We start from the raw sequence: 17,309 nt of genomic DNA, 5'->3' as shown, positions 1-17,309 counted from the left end.
GAGAGGGAGAGAGAACGAGAGAGAACGAGAGAGAGAGAGAACAAGAGAGAGCGAGTGATCGAGAGACAGAAAGAGAGAGGGAACGAGAGCGAGAGAGAACGAGAGAGATAATGAACGAGAGAACGAGAGAGAGAGAGAATGAGAGAGAGAGAATGAGAGAGAGAGAGAGAGAGAACGAGAGAGAGAGAATGAGAGAGAACGAGAGAGAGTATGAGAGAGAGAGAGAACAAATGAGAGAACGAGAGAGAGAGAGAGAGAGAACGAGAGAGCGAGAGAATGAACGAGAACACGAGGGAGAGAGAATGAGAGAGAGTACGAGAGAGAGAGTACGAGAGAGAGAGGATGAGAGAGAGAAATGAGAGAGAGAATAAGAGAGAGAACGAGGGAGAAAGAGAACGAGAGAGAGAGAACGAGAGAAAGAGAGAGAGAACGAACAAGAGAACGAGAGAGAGAGAACGAGAGAGAGAGAGAGAGAGAGAACGAGAGAGAGAGAGAGAGCGAGAGAGAGGAGAGAGAACGAACGAGAGAACGAACGAGAGAGAACGAGAGAGAGAACGAACGAGAGAGAGAGAGAACGAGGGAGCGAGAACGAGAGAGAGAGAACGAGAGAGAGAGAACGAACGAGAGAACGAGAGAGAACGAATGAGAGAGAATGAGAGAACGAGAGAGAGAGAATGAGAGACAGAGAACGAGAGAGCAAACGAGAGAACGAGAAAAAGAGAAAGAGAATGAGAGACAGAGAACGAGAGAGCAAACAAGAGAGAGAGAGAGAGAACAAGAGAGAGAACGAGAACAAGAGAGAGAACGAGAACAAGAGAGAGAACGAGAAAAAGAGAGAGAGAGAACGAATGAGAGAGAACGAGAGAGAGAGAGAACGAATGAGAGAGAACGAGAGAGAGAACGAATGAGAGAGAACGAGAGAGAGAACGAGAGAAACGAGAGACAGAGAGAACGAGAGACAGAGAGAACGAGAGAGACAGAGAGAACGAGAGACAGAGAGAACGAGAGACAGAGAGAACGAGAGAGAGACAGAGAACGAGTGAACGAAAGAGAGAGAGAACGAGTGAACGAAAGAGAGAACGAGAGAGAGGGAGAACGAGAGGGAGAACGAGAGAGAGAACGAACAAGAGAACGAGAGAGAGCGAGAACGAACGAGAGAGCGAGTGAACAGGAGAGAGAGAGCGAGGGAGAGAGAACGAGGGAGAGAGAACGAGAGAGAGAACGAGAGAGAGAGAACGAGAGAAACGAAAGACAGAGAACGAGAGAGACAGAGAAAACGAGAGAGACAGAACGAGAGAGAGAACGAGAGAGAGAGAACGAACAAGAGAGAGAGAGAACGAACGAGAGAGCGAGTGAACAGGAGAGAGAGAGAACGAGGGAGAGAGAACGAGGGAGAGAGAACGAGAGAGAGAGAACGAGAGAGAGAGAACGAGACGGAGAGAGAGAACGAGAGAGAGAGAACGAACGAGAGAACCAGAGAGAGAGAACGAGAGAGAGAGAACGAGAGAGAGAGAACGAACGAGAGAACCAGAGAGAGAGAACGAGAGAGAGAGAGAGAACGAGAGAGAGAGAGAACGAGAGAGAGAGAACCAGAGAGAGAGAACGAGAGAGAGAACAAGAGAGAGAGAGAACGAGAGAGAGACAGAGAAAACGAGAGAGACAGAGAGAACGAGAGAGACAGAGAGAACGAGAGAGAGAGAACGAGAGAGAGAACGAGAGAGAGCGAAAAAGAGAGAGAGAACGAATGAGAGAGAACGAGAGACGAGAGAGAGAACGAGAGACGAGAGAGAGAACGAGAGAAACGAGAGACAGAGAACGAGAGAAACGAGAGACAGAGAACGAGAGAGACAGAGAACGAGAGAGACAGAGAACGAGAGAGACAGAGAACGAGAGAGACAGAGAGAACGAGAGAGAGAGAGACAGAGAACGAGAGAGAGAGAGACAGAGAGAACGAGAGTGAGAGAGAACGAGTGAATGAAAGAGAGAAAGAGAGAGAGAGAACGAGTGAATGAAAGAGAGAGAGAGAGAGAGAACGAACAAGAGAACGAGAGAGAAAGAGCGAGAGAGAGAACGAACGAGAGAGAGAGAGAGAGAGAACGAAAGAGAGAACCAGAGAGAGAGAACCAGAGAGAGAGAACCAGAGAGAGAGAACGGGAGAGAGAGAACGAGAGAGAGAGAGAGAACGAACGAGAGAACCAGAGAGAGAGAACCAGAGAGAGAGAACGAGAGAGAGAGCACGGGAGAGAGAGAGAGAACGGGAGAGAGAGAGAGAACGGGAGAGAGAGAGAGAACGGGAGAGAGAGAGAGAGAACGAGAGAGAGAGAGAACGAGAGAGAGAGAGAACGAGAGAGACGAGAGAGAGAACGAGAGCGAGAACGAGAGAGAGAACGAGAGAAACGAGACAGAGAGAACGAGAGAGAGAGACAGAGAGAACGAGAGAGAGAACGAGAGAGAGCGAGTGAACGAAAGAGAGAGAGAACGAGAGAGAGAGAGAACGAGAGAGAGAGAGAACGAGAGAGAGAACGAACAAGAGAACGAGAGAGAGCGCGAGAGAGAACGAACGAGAGAACAGGAGAGAGAGAACGAGAGAGAGAAAACGAGAGAGAGAGAACGAGAGAGAGAACGAGAGAGAGAACGAGACGGAGAGAGAGAGAGAGAGAACGAACGAGAGAACCAGAGAGAGAGAACGAGAGAGAGAGAGAGAGGAAGAGCGAGAGAGGGAGAACGAGAGCGAGAGAACGAGAGAGAGCGAACGAGAGAGAGAACAAAAGAGAAAGAGAACGAGAGAGAGAAAGAGAGATAGAGAAAGAGAGTGATAACGAGAGAGAGAGAACGAGAGAGAGAACGAAAGAGAACGAAAGAGAACGAATGAGAACGAGAGAGAACAAATGAGAGAACGAGAGAGAACACACGAGAGAACGAGAGAGAACAAACGAGAGAGAACAAACGAGAGAACGAACGAGAGAGAGAACGAGAGAGAGAATGAGAGAGAGAACAAGAGAACGCGAGAGAGAACGAGAGAGAGAACGAACGAGAGAGAACGAACGAGAGAGAGAGAACGAACGAGAGAGAGAATGAGAGAGAGAACAAGAGAACGAGAGAGAGAATGAGAGAGAACGAACAAAAGAGAGAGAACGAGAGAGAACGAGAGAATGAGAGAGAGAGAACGAGAGAGAGAATGAGCGAGAGAGAGAGAATGAGAGAGAATGAGAGAGAGAGAGAACGAGAGAGAGAGAGAGCGAGAGAGAGAGAGAACGAGAGAGAACGAGAGAGAGAACGAGAGAGAGAACGAGAGAGAGAGAACGAGAGAGAGAGCGAACGAGAGAGAATGAGAGAGAGAACGAGAGAGAGAGAACGAACGAGAACGAGAGAGAGAACGAGAGAGAGAACGAGAGAGAGAGAGAACGAACGAGAGAACGAACGAGAGAACGAGAGAGAGAACGAGAGAGAGAGAGAGAGAGAGAACGAGAGAGAGAGAGAACGAGGGAGTGAGAGAACGAGGGAGTGAGAGAACGAGGGAGTGAGAGAACGAGGGAGTGAGAACGAGGGAGTGAGAACGAGGGAGTGAGAACGAGGGAGCGAACGAATGAGAGAACGAATGAGAGAACGAACAAGAGAGAACGAGAAAGAGAACGAGAGAACGAACGAGAGAGAGAGAGAACGAACGAGAGAGAGAGAACGAGGGAGAGAACGAGGGAGAGAGAATGAGAGAGAACGAGGGAGAGAGAACGAGGGAGAGAGAACGAGGGAGAGAGAATGAGAGAGAACGAGGGAGAGAGAACGAGAGTACGAGAGAGAGAGAGGGAGAGAGAGAGAATGAGAGAGAGAGAGAACGAGAGAGAATGAGAGAGAGAGAGAACGAGAGAGAATGAGAGAGAGAGAGAACGAGAGAGAATGAGAGAGAGAGAGAGAACGAGAGAGAGAACGAGAGAGAGAGAGAGAGAGAGAACGAGAGAGAACGAGGGAGAGAGAACGAGGGAGCGAGAACGAACGAGAGAACGAACGAGAGAGAGAGAGAACGAGGGAGAGAGAACGAGAGAATGAGAGAGAGAGAACGAACGAGAGAACGAGAGGGAGAGAGAACGAGAGAGAACGAGAGAGAGAGAGAACGAGAGAGAGCGAGTGAACGAGAGAGAGAACGAGAGCGAGACAGAACGAGAGAGAAAGAGAGAACGAACGAGGGAGAGAGAGAGCGAACGTGAGAACGAGAGAGAGAACGAACGTGAGAACGAGAGAGAACGAGAGCGAGAACGAGAGAGAACGAGAGCGAGTGAACTAGAGAGAGAGAGAGTAAGAGAGAGAGAACGAGAGAGAGAGAACGAGAGAGAGAACGAATGAACGAGAGAACGAAAGAGAGAATGAGAGAGAGAGAATGAGAGAGAGAGAATGAGAGAGAGAGAGAGAGAAACGAGAGAGAACGAGAGAACGAGAGAGAGAATGAGAGAGAGAACGAGAGAGAGAGAAACGAGAGAGAGAATGAGAGAGAGAACAAATGAGAGAACGAGAGAGAGAACAAATGAGAGAACGAGAGAGAGAGAGAGAACGAGGGAGAGAGAATGAGAGAGAGAACGAGAGAGAGGATGAGAGAGAAATGAGAGAGAGAATGAGAGAGAACAAATGAGAGAACGAGAGAGAAAGAGAACGAGAGAGAGAACAAGAGAAAGAGAGAGAGAACGAACAAGAGAACGAGAGAGAGAGAACGAGAGAGAGAGAGAGAACGAGAGAGAGAACGAACGAGAGAGAACGAGAGAGAGAACGAACGAGAGGGAGCGAGAACGAGAGAGAGAGAGAGAACGAGAGGGAGCGAGAACGAGAGAGAGAGAACAAACGAGAGAGAGAGAGAGAGAACGAGAGAGAGAGAATGAGAGAGAGAGAGAGAACGAGATAGAGAGAACGAGAGAGAGAGAACGAACGAGAGAACGAGAGAGAGAGAACGAGAGAGAGAGAACGAGAGAGAGAACGAATGAGAGAGAATGAGAGAACGAGAGAGAGAGAATGAGACAGAGAACGAGAGAGCAAACAAGAGCGAACGAGAGAAAGAGAATGAGACAGAGAACGAGAGCAAACAAGAGAGAGAGAGAACGAGAAAAAGAGAGAGAGAGAGAACGAGAAAAAGAGAGAGAGAGAGAACAAGAGAGAACGAGAACGAGAGAGAACGAGAAAGAGAGAGACAGAACGAGAGAAAAAGAGCGAGAGAGAACGAACGAGAGAACGAGAAAGAGTGAGTGAACGAGAGAGTGAGTGAACGAGAGAGCGAGTGAACGAGAGAACGAGAGCGAGTGAACAAGAGAGAACGAGAGAGAGCGAGTGAACGAGAGAGAACGGGAGAGCGAGAGAGAGAGAACGAGAACGAGAGAGAGCGAGAACGAGAGAGAGAGAGAGAACGAGAGAGAAGAAGGGTCCTCCAGTAACTGGCAGACAGAACCATTCAGTATAACAAGGATGTCATTGACTCAAAGGGGAGTCATGCCCACTCCAGATTTGGAACAGAATCCCTTACAAGAATGGTAGGCATGGCCACATGTGAAGTTCTCTCACTCTCCTCTCTATGCATGAAAACAGCCACATGTTCACACCAGCAGTATAGGAGCAGCTTCTGTCCATCACGAACATCAAAACAGTTCACACATAGGCCACACTGTGTTGCTTTGCCAACTAAACACAGCAACGCCTATAAACTTAAGTGTCCTATCTTTCACTCATTCATTCTGCACCTCATGCCAAAATGAGTCAGTGTATATGTTACACTATCTCAAAAAGAGGAGAACGGCCCCACTACTCAGAGACAGGGTTCCTTATACAGTCCGTGTATTAACATAAACATTGTCTTGGAGAAATTGACACAATCCGAAATCGCACACCCCACTAAGTTCACAATCAAACACTTCTCAAAATCAATCTGAAAGGAGACCCAAAAGGCAATTATAAAAATCAATTCAATGAAATCATCAATAAAAACCATTTGTACAATTATATATCAAAAAGATCCTATATTTAGAAAACAATCTAAAAACCATCTACATTTCGAATGAAATATTGCACATCATTTTACTGAAACATCATGTCAAGAGAGACAGCAACCTATTTGTCGTCATTATGTCATATATATATATATATATATATAATGTTAATTTGAAGGAATCAATACAACAAGAATATTATGCATTTACTTCATTGTTCCTCAAATTTAACAAGACAAAAAGGGAGGGGCGTTATCTCGTTTCGGTGGTATAAACAATGTAGGACCATCTTCTTCAGGACAACAACAATAATTATATCTCTCTCAGTGCAAATGCAGTAAACACCTCTCTATAATGGCGAGGCACACTAATGACTGACAAAAGCAAGTCATTGTTAAATCGTCCTTGTGGTCCTGGATGCTAATTATGCTAAAGACCACGTGGCATTTATGTGAGTATTACATAGGCAAATTGCCTTTCACTCTTGCACTGTAGGACGTAATTCCTATAAGAATAGGTATATCCTAGTTGTAATAATAAACTGTCCAAACGGAGTAAAAGATCCTAGATCAAGGGTTTAGGCTCCAGACTTCGGGATGGGGTAATGGGGACTCAACAGCCCTCCAAGTTTGCACCACGCCTATAGCTTATCTCTAGGTTATGGTGGTTTTAGATTTCCCTGAAATAGACGTCCCATGTCCTCCTTCAGTTTCACAGTGTAAGGAATTACGTCCTACAGTGCAAGAGTGAAAGGCAATTTGCCCATGTCATACTCACATAAATACTGTAGGACGCTGGCTCTGTATATACTATACCAAAGTGAGGTATAGTGTGCACAGAGTCAAGTGGAACCTCAAAGATAGGGAGAGGTAAAGTTAGATAGCACCTCACTCTCTATTTGTGATTGTGTGGTCGAGCCGTAATGCAGTATCAGAGGACAGTCTTAAGAATTTGTTGTACACACTCAGTCAGCAAATGAATTCACACACTCAAAGACTGAACTTCAGACCAATTGATTTTGTATAAATATATTCTTTTAGGAATTTTATTTCCTAGAACCAAGCAAGCCTGGCACAGGTAAGTGAGAAGTACTTTGCAGTAAATATTCAGATTGTAACACAGTTTGGATTGCAATTGTAAATGTACTTTGATTTGAATACAGTAGTGTTACTGATAGTGCAATGCTTTTCAGAATACAGTACATATACATTGAATGGGACTTTCAGTAAGATTACAGGTAAGTTACTTTTGGATTACTTTTCTTACTCAGAGTGGTATACCTGGAACATTTCCTGTAAACAGGTAAGTAAAATCTTTTTGTTAAACAGTACAATTTTAAAGAATTTATTTAGGTTTTCAAACTCCACACTTAGAAATGTTATCCCCTGGAGGAAAATAGTGTTATCGGTTTTGAGATACGTATTTGGTAGTGGGAGTTAAGGTTCTGGGGGTAGACTCGGGGGGGTCCCCCAGGGTCAAGGATGCACTCTAGTTGGGGCATGGCCAGGAGCATGGCGGACTAGACGCGTCCGACCAGAGCTCCGCTGGCCGATCAATGATCCTGTAAAAACAGTGCTCTGGTGCCAAGTGGGGGGCCCCCAACTCCCCTCTCCCTAATGGGCGGAATCGCTGGGCGCACTAAGAGGACCATACCCCCATCAAAGGGGCTGCACGCTTTTCCCCTCGCCCACTAGTCGTTGGCTGGTTGTGGAAGCCGTGCAGTGCCAGGGACCTGTTGCCAGCCTCACATACTTGTCCTTACCAGGACCACAGGACCCCTTTCTAGCCTATGCTTGGCGACTGGAGCTTTCGGTGGATGACACGCGGATGGGCCCACACCTCCTGGTTCGGTGCTGGGGACACTGTGCATCCCTGGATAGACGCCCGTGGCATTGTGCCGCGCAGCGGAGAGGACATACATGCTCAGCTGGTGCGACCAGATACCACCCCGTTGCGGCCCGGCTGGCAGTGCGAGGTCTACGCAGTGTGGAGACCAAGGGCCTGGTTGGCACAGAGTGAGGAGGGCTGTAGACCACTGATTGCATCCACAGGCATATCGGGCCATACATCAGACGGAGTGGGTGAGGTGAAGCTTTGGATATTTGGTGACCCACCGGGCAGTCTGGGACGTGGCTCTAGAGTTGTGTGCCGGCTTTGTGCAGCGATTAGCCTCCACCCCACGGTCTGTGGGTTTAAAAGCGGGACTGGGGTGCGACCCACATGTTGCGCCTGGCGCGCCGCTCCGGCAGGGTGGGTAGGAGGCTCAAGACACAGCCATGTTGAACGCCCGAGGTCCTGCAGTGCTCAGCTGGTTGTCCCAATGGTGTCTAACCACCGATGGCGAGGGACCAAGACTCCGAAGCAGGGAAAGCTGGACAAATTCACAAAACCAATGCCGGCCCCCAACCCCGCCGGAGTGACGCTGGCAGACCCAACAGACAACACGGTGCTCCTCCAGGCGATTCCGTCCTCCAGGGAGGTACTCGAGGGCAAGATCGAAGAGGTGAAGATTGATGTCAACCTACTCCGTCAAGATCTTCACAATGTTTCTGAAAAAGTCACACAAGCAGAACAGCGCATCTCTGAAGTCGAAGATGTGACTCACGCAATGCAGGGTGAGGTCTCAGCCCTAAAGGATGTTCTCTGGAGAGTGGATGACGCCGAAAACTGAGCACGGAGAAACAACCTGCGCTTTATTGTATTTCCGGAGACACTTGAAGGGGCTTGACGCAAGTACCTACCTGCACAAGTGGCTGCTGGATACCTTCCCGGGGACCCTTTTCTCACCATGTTTCGTCATTGAGCAAGCCCACAGAATACCTGGAGCCAGACCTCGGCCACTGATTGCTCGGTTTCTCAACTACCAGGATAGAGATACTATTCTCCGGTTGTTCCGACAAAAGGGTGAGGTTCGACAATGCACGGATCCTTGTATTCCCGGATTATTCTATGGAGGTCCAGAACCAACGGAAAACGTTTGACTAAATCGCGACAACTGTAAATCCAATACATGCTCCTCTTCCCTGCCAAACTTAAAGCGATCTTTCAAAGTAAAACTTTCTTCTTTGGTATCCCAGAGGAGGCTTGGTACTGGCTGGAGGAGCATCCCTTGCCGAGAGTACCTCCGGATGAGCCACAGCGATGCAGAGGGGACCCCCTCGCTGAACATTACCACTCCTAGGCCACACAAGCGGACACAGAAGAAAAAGAATGTTGCTTCGAACGTAGCGCTCAGATAAACGCCATATCTGAGCAGGAGGATGACAGGAATTGAGACAGGGACGCAACATCCTGAAGGCGCCATGTGGCGGGGCAGCATAGAGAGTCAGGCAATACCCAAAGACTCTGTAGCGCACCGCTCGGAAGACTGCACAGATCAGGACATTACCATGGAATAGGAAGGCGAGCACCCTCTGCTGCAGAATATCAACCTGCTGGAACGCACGGGAGAGGTCACCAGCGAAACAGTACAGGACACCCAGGCACCATCTGTGGTCAACGATGCTACAAAGAGAAGACTGGCCAGAAGGAGCTCCAGGTGCAAATGGCTGGCAACACGCATTACACGCCACCCCGTCTATTCTACCCCCAACTCTTTTTGCAGTTGTGCTCATTTTCCCTCCTTCCCTCTCTGCTCTCCTGCTCGTCCCCCCGCCCCCCTCTTTCTACCCTCCTGCCTGTTCCTCCCCATCCCCCCTTGTTTATTGTATTTTCCGTTCATTGTGCTCTTTTTTTGATGGACCCTGGAGCTGATGGTTTGAGGTTTGACCTCTGGGACTGCGTAACTGTGATTTGTATGTTTATGTGAGAGACAAGAGGGACGGAACACAAGTTGAGTTACAGACCTCGCCAATATGATCACAATACAGTTGGTCCAATTGACCATTGGGATAGTCGGATGGATGTTGAGGGGTTTCGGGGGGCATGGGGGTATGAGGAGTTTGGGGTTTGTTGAGACAGTATGGCACAAAGGTACACCAGCATACATTTTCTGATCACAGGGGATGCAGCGGAGGATAGGGGGAAACATTTTAGACCACAGGCTCACTTAGACACACCATACCAACGACTATACCTAATCAAGGACACTATTCTGTCCTTTCCTGGAATGTGAACGGGATGGGAAATAAGATTAAGAGAGGACTGGTGGCTGCCTACTTTAAACAGTTGAAACCGGATGTCATCCCTCTACAGGAGACTCACCTAAAGGGGACTCAATGTGGTTTCTTAGGTAGAGGTGCATACAAAACACTGGCACATGCGGGGTTCTCCACCGGAGCGCGAGGTGTAGCAATATTAATTAGGAAAAGCCCTCCCTTCCGCCTAGAACGCACCTGGGCAGATCCCAATGGCACCTATGTAGCGGTCCAGGGGTTGTGGAACAGACGACATGTCACTTTTGTTAGTGTTTATGCACCACCCAAACTCCAACGCCCAACACTAAACAAACTTGCTAACATTTTGCTGGAGGCTGGCTCTGACACGCACATTATTGGGGCCGACTTTAACAATGCGATGAACTTGGAAGCTGACCGCACATCTACCCAGTCTAGAGACCCCAGAGAGGCACTGTTGAAGCGATTCACGGACACTCTAGCACTAACGGATCTATGGCGCAGGCAACACCCACAAGTCCGGGCTTATTCCTATTACTCGGGGGCTCATGCAGTCTTTTCCAGAATAGACTACATATTTGCTCCGGCAGGAGATCTGAGGGAGGGATGCGAGGTGGAACTCTTGGCCAAGGGACTCTGGGATCACTCACCTATGCGACTCAGTAGGCACCTGCGCACATGACAGACACAGGGAATGAAAGCTTAATGCATGGGACCTGAAAGATGCAAAGATCGCGCGAGAACTTAGGACGGATACCGAACTTTATTTTAAAGAAAATGTTGGGACGGTAGACTCGGCGGTTACACTATGTGGCGAAAGTCAAGGTTAATGGGGTATTATCGAGGGAATTTTCTATAGGCAGGGGCACTCGCCAGGGCTGTCCTCTATCCCTGCTGCTCTTCGCCCTAGTACTGGAGCCACTCGCGTGCGTAATCCGACAACACCCTGACATAACAGGTTTTCAGATGTATGGGGTGACAGTCTGATGAGCACATATCTCTATATGTGGATGACATATTGTATGTGACTAACCCAGACACCACAATCCCAAGTATTATGGGGTGCTGTGAATTCTACGGCACACAGGCGGGTTATAAGATTAACTGGGGGAAATCCTGTCTGTACCAGACGGGCGAGTGTGGCAGATACGTCATAGGCCTCAGCCAGCTCCAACTGACACAAGAGGGCGTTAACTACCTAGGTATTTACGTAATGACGAACACAACACTGGCGCTGGAGCGCAATTTGTACAGGGTGCTAGGAGACGTTTGCGAGGACATGGGGAAGTGGAGGTCCCTGCCGTTGACCCTCCTAGGTAGGGCAGCTCTATACAAAATGATAGTGCTCCCCAATTCCTTTACGTGTTGCAAAACACCTACCAGTTCATACTAGTGGAGGTGTTTAAAAGAATTGATGATGTATTACGGACTTTCCTCTGGGACGGACAGCCGCCAAGGATCGCATTGTCGACACTGCAGTGTAACCAGTATAATGGTGGCAACTCCCTGCCAGACCTCCGGGCGTATTACTGGGCAGCCCATTTAATAGTTGTGAATGAATGGGGAAATATAGAGAGGGATCACCCCACATACGCTTTGGACTTTGCACAATTCACTAACCTCCCATACACGCACTGCATATATGGGGGGAGGGAAGCTACCCAGCTACTCACGGCAACGCGGATCATATTGGTTGCATGGACACAAGCGGAGAGACAGATGAAGTGGGGTGGACGGATTACGGGGCAAACAGGTGGGAAATTGCCTGCCAGAAATTAGAAAACTGAAAGGCTTTAGGACATGGGACCTGTTGGGTATTTCGCAACTTAAAGATATAATGTACCGCAAAGAACTAATCACTTTTGCTCGTCTACAGGCGCTATATAACATAAATTTGACCTAGCACTACAGGTATTTACCGTTGCGACATGCCTGGCGGGTGCAGGGCCTAGTCACTGCCGATCTCCCCGAATACACACCTTTAGAAGGGCGACTCTTGATGGGGGAGATAGCTGAAAAAGCGGTCTCTTGGACGTATAGGACGATCATAAATAATAAGCCTGACACACTACCGAAACTGCGCATAAAATGGGAATCGGAGTTGGGGGAGATGGATGATTTGGACTGGGAGATGGCTTTGATACAACCTCGCTAGGTAGCCATCAGATCGCGCCTCAGGCTTATCCAATATAAATACTTACACAGGGCATACTACGATAGAGCACAACTTCACCGCATTGGGAGTGCCGAAACACCTACATGCTTGCGCTGTTTAGGGGCGGAATGCACTTTTTGCCACACAGTGTGGGAGTGCTCTAAGATTCAAAGGTACTGGACGACCGTGATGGGGGAGATGGAAAAAGTCCTTAGGGCGGAGATTCGCTTTATCCCCTCGTTTGTCCTACTGGGGATATCCACAGATATTGACCTCCCCAAACCTGGGTTGGTCTTGTTACAATTAGGATTGGTGGTCGCAAAACAAGATATAGCCAAGACATGGGGGGCCACAGAGGGATCATCTCTTGTCGAGTGGAGGGAAGGCATGGACATGTATATGCTAGGGGAGAAGACAACATACAAAACACTGGGCATTACAAAACACTGGGCTGCCCTAAGAAGTTCTGGAAAATATGGAAACCTTGGCTGCGACACTATGGACTCCTGCTCTCTGACTCACAATGATAGTGCAAGGTTAGGTATATGATTGGATGGGAAGGATGGGGCCCGCCACACTACGCCGACCCATCACAACATTGTTTGACCCTTCTTTGCTGCTGATTGGATAGGCTGCCACTGTTTATTGGGAAATGCTTATGTATCTCATTGGTGATCACTGTTTCTGTGCTATAATGAGAAAAAACTTTAATAAAAATATAAAAAAAAAAAAAAAGGATGCACTCAGCAGCACTAGGGCAGCCGGGTGCAGAGTGCTGAGGCCCAGTGCTATCCAATGGTGGATAGGGGGCCTCCGGTCGTGGCTGCTTGCGAGCAGGCCACTTGGTTGTGGGAGCAAAGCTACTAGACTTTAGCTCAGGGCAAATAGGGAAACAAAGTAGTTGTTTGCAATGGGGAACCTCCGGTTTGCAAAGGGACTGCAGGCTTGGGGACGAGGGTCTTCTGGGTGCGACCACCACTTCGAGAGGTAAGTTGGGAAGTTAGGGGTTTGTTAGGCATCATCGGTTTGGCCACCCAAGCAGTGGGGCGTCTGGTGCAGAGGTGCCTTTTGGGGTCGGATCTTCTTACCAGTTCCTGGTCGGGTCGACCTTCCAGATTTAGGCTGCAGGTGTTGGCTGGAGGCTTGAGGCAGGTCATGGGCTGCTAGATCCCTAGTCAGGATCGCCATTGGGACCTCCTTGTGGTGTTTGCCCACTCAAGCTCGGGCCGTTGACGGCGGGTGCATAGTGGGGTGGATTCACGGGGTCCGGCCGGAGCCAGAGGTTGCAGATGAACAAACCCGATGTTCATGGGAGACAGAGGTTGCTAGCTGCAGGACACACCAGGATTTCGCAGGAGCAGGTTTGAGGGGGGAGACAGGCTGGTAGGGCTTTGGCCAAGTCGGTGGACGTCTTCCTTTTGTTAGCTTCTGCATGGCTGTTCGGTCCTTCTTCTAGTAGTTTCTTGTCTGAGGAAGCAAGGTTCACGGGTGCCCCTAAATACTAGATATAGGGGCCTTACAGGTAGATAAAAGGCATGGACCAATGGATACCTTCCCTTGGGTGGGTACACCCCCTATTATGGCACCCTCCAGTACGAGGGGGGCATGAGCCTGTCCCTGGTTGGCTAAGTCCCCCCACATCTGCAAGATGGCCGGGACTGAGAGTTGTGCTTCACCTCGATTCCCCCACCTGAGGGGTGGAATTGGCAGAGCTGGTCCCACTTCTCTTCCTCACTTGTTTTTCCCACCTGCTCTTCCTCCCAAAGTGGGGATCAAAACCAGTGGGGACCAGTTGCTGAACGCAGCAAGTGGCCCGGGGAAGCTCACAAAGGCAGCAAGCCTTTGAATCTTCCCCTTTTTGAACCCTGCCCATCCTGGGAGAGGAGACTCGACACCTCGTCCCAGGATGTGTATTATTTCAGGCTCCGAGAGAGGTAGGCTCTCGACCCAGGGGTCCAGAAACATGTATGGTGGTGGCAGCTGAAGTCAGCCACTCAGCCTTGACACTAGTGGGAGGTTAGTTTTCAGGGAGCATCTCTAAGATGCCCTCTGTGTGCATTTTACATTAAATCCCACACTGACATCAGTGTGGATTTAATATGTTGTAATATGTAATATGCTGAGACGTTTGATACCAAACTTCTCAGTTTTCAGTGTAGCCATTATGGCGCTGTGGCGTTCGTAATGAAAAACTCCCAGCACCATATACTCTTAATGGCAGCACTTCACTTACAATGTCTAAGAATGGCCTTAGACACTGTAGGGGTACAGGGGTCATGGACCTGTACCATCAGCACTGGCATTGTGCACCCAGCTAGAGGGGTGACTGATGAATTCCAAGGCAGTGGGCTGAAGGCATGGCACACAGAGATGTGTGCCATGTCAACTCTTCACTTTGTTCTGCATCAAAACACTCAGCCTGCAAAGGCTGGGTGTGAGTGTAAGACAGGACCTCTAAGGGTGGCACAATGAGTGCTGCAGGCCTTAGAGGCCTTCTCTGGTTACAGTGCCCTGGGTACCAGTGGTACCATTTACCAGGGGCTGACATGTGGCCAGAGATGCCAATTGGGTTAGGCTTCAATGCAGTTTTATGGAAAGAACATAGGCCCTGGGTACCTGATTAGCAGGAGCCCAGGGCACACTCGGTCAAAGCACATCGGCAATTCAGCAAAAAGTGGGGGCATACCATGCAGAAAAAGGGAACGTTCTCACAAATACAATGTGGTCTTTAGCAGCATTGGCATCCAGGACCAAATGCCCCTGATAGTTATGGGAGCAACTGTAGGAGAGTAGGGTCTGCAATCCTATGATCAACCCAGATTTTTGCTTTTTGCTTCACTGGTTTACGACTTTCCCTGGCTGTGGGCCTGCTAATCAGACCCACAGCCTAGCTGTTCTCTCTCTAAATTGACACACATGTACCTTAGGTGCATTTACCAATTGGTACTGGGCCACCTCATCAGTCCCTGTACAGTATACCTTAGGTATCCAGGGCATAGGTGTACCCAGGGCCTACCAGGGGCTGCAGCATGTATTTTGCTACCCCTGGCTGGCCATCCAAATCTGACACAACTGGCTGCACGACAGCTGGGGCAAGGTGGTGTAAACACCCTTTGCTTTAGATATAGTATTCCTATATCTAACCCAAAAATGGACACATGTATTCCTATCAGTCACTCCTATGGCAGGCCTTATCAATCCTGAAGGCAGAGTGCTTGGAATTATGTGAGATGGTGCTCTGGCATGAGCTGAGCCCGTTTGCAGCTTGCGGAACCAAGTCCTAATAGCTGTTCCATGATAACCCGTACCATATACTCTTAAGTGCATTCTAATCCTCGCGGTTATTTGCCAACTTTGGTATCGCTTTATCAAAACATGTCGAGTAAGGTGTCATACGAATTGGAATACTAACCCCTCGCCAATTCTGGCGACGGGGTTAGCATTACACCCTTCTAGAGGGACACGACATGTATGTAACTGTGAACCCCGGTTAAAGCTTAACACAGCCTCAGCTCCACAAAATGGATGCTGCCACCACAGACACAAGTCTGACCTCCTGCTGCTGAGAGTCCTTCCAGCGAGGAGAGCTTGGACAAAGGGTTTCCTGTCAGGGGCGGTGCTAGCACCATCCCAGACAGGGTTTTGTGTATCCCAGGTAGGCAGGGCTGAGAGGAAGGTGACTGCAAGTGGCACCCCGGTGCTCACTGTGCATATGCCGGCTTAAACCAGTTCCAGGGGCACACTAGCCCCTAAGCTGGGGAAAGTCGGGACAAGGGAGAGGGGTGTAACCACCCCCTTCCTGGTCCCACCCATGGGCAGGACCTAGTCGCGTGCCAGCCCCTTTTTTTAGAATAAAGGTAGGAGCGGGCCCCCTTCCCAAATTAGATAATTCTGAATCTTGACTACTTTCCACAAAAGGACTCTTGACTTTTTCTGAAGACTCTCCCTTGTGGCTAAGGAGTAGCCACCCTGCACCAGCGGGCACCATCTAAGCGCTTGCGGTTTGCTGCACGTCCATCCTCCGGATCAAGACTGACCAGCGCGACGAGACCCGGATTCCCTGGCATCTCTGACCTCTACCTGCATCATCAGCCCAGCTGAGATTCGTGGGAGTGACGAGACCTGAAGGGACCGGCCATCTTCAAAACTGCACGACGCTTATCCAGCACGACCGCCGAGGGATCCTCGAGTGAGTGCTTTGGGGTTTGAGAAGACCTAACCCTGAGCAGCTCCAGCACCGAAGTCCAGCCCCCCAGTGTAGGAGAGTAGGGTCTGCTATCCTATGGTCACCCCAATTTTTGCTTTTTGCTTCACTGGTTTTCGACTTACTGAGGCTGTGGGCCTGCTAATCAGACCCCCAGCCTGCTGTTCTCTCTCCAAATTCATAATACATGTGCTATAGGTACATACCACAATTGGAAATGGACTCCTTGTCAGCCCCTGTACCATGCACTATAGGTGCTCAGGGCATAGGTGCCACCAAGGCCTACCAGGGGCTGAAGCATAGCTTTTGCCACCCCTGGCTGGTTCTTAAATTGACACAACTGGCTGATCACTCAGCTGGGGCAAGTGGGTGTAATCACCCCTTGCTTAGATATAGTATACCTATATCTAAACCTATATCTGGACACATATATAAGCCTGTAAGCCACTCCTATGGAAGGCCTCATCAATCCTGGGGGCAGAGTGCGTGGTTTTATGTGAGATGGAGCTCTGGCATGAGCTGAGCCTGTCTGCAGCTGTCGGGAACAACTCCCTAAGCTGATCCGGGATAATGAGTGATTAAGAACTGAGTCCCCTCTGCTTTCAGGTCATCTCCATCATCGATCCAGGCTTGGATCCCTCCGGATATCTTCACTGGTCGCCTGCTAGCAACTTCTTCTTTCAGGCTCCATAGACTGTAACGAGGATTCATGACGTCTTTTGAACCCTATGCAGCCGCAGCCCCTGGGCTAGGTAACCTTAGGATTTCGGTGCTCCAACGTAGGTTCACTATCTAAGTGTCCAGATCCTTTTTAGTTTTCAGTCTATCCAGTCGGATTCGTCCGATAACTGTAACTTTACAAATACTAGCATCCA

The 17,309-nt window shown here is 49.2% G+C and overlaps 2 protein-coding genes across 2 annotated transcripts in view; one reads left to right on the top strand and one right to left on the bottom strand.

Moving 5' to 3' along the window:
• The window catches only part of LOC147706777 (uncharacterized), a 6,460-nt gene extending 487 nt beyond the window's left edge, over window positions 1-5,973 (bottom strand). Inside the window, exons 1-2 of the mRNA XM_086925905.1 lie at window positions 4,410-5,973; window positions 1-4,275 (exon numbers count right to left, since the gene is read on the bottom strand). The exon at window positions 1-4,275 is cut by the window's left edge and continues 487 nt beyond it. Of these exons, the coding sequence (XP_086782031.1) occupies window positions 1-4,275; window positions 4,410-5,428 (5,294 nt within the window). The 5' untranslated portion in view covers window positions 5,429-5,973. The remainder of the gene's footprint in view (window positions 4,276-4,409) is intronic.
• CMTR1 (cap methyltransferase 1) overlaps window positions 1-17,309 on the top strand; it is a 1,053,443-nt gene that overhangs the window by 821,130 nt on the left and 215,004 nt on the right. The gene's annotated exons all lie outside the window — the stretch shown is intronic.

Source organism: Lissotriton vulgaris, chromosome 6, assembly GCF_964263255.1.
Source record: "Lissotriton vulgaris chromosome 6, aLisVul1.2, whole genome shotgun sequence".
In the NCBI taxonomy this organism is placed as follows: domain Eukaryota; kingdom Metazoa; phylum Chordata; class Amphibia; order Caudata; family Salamandridae; genus Lissotriton; species Lissotriton vulgaris.
This window is presented reverse-complemented; position numbering and strand designations above follow the sequence as displayed.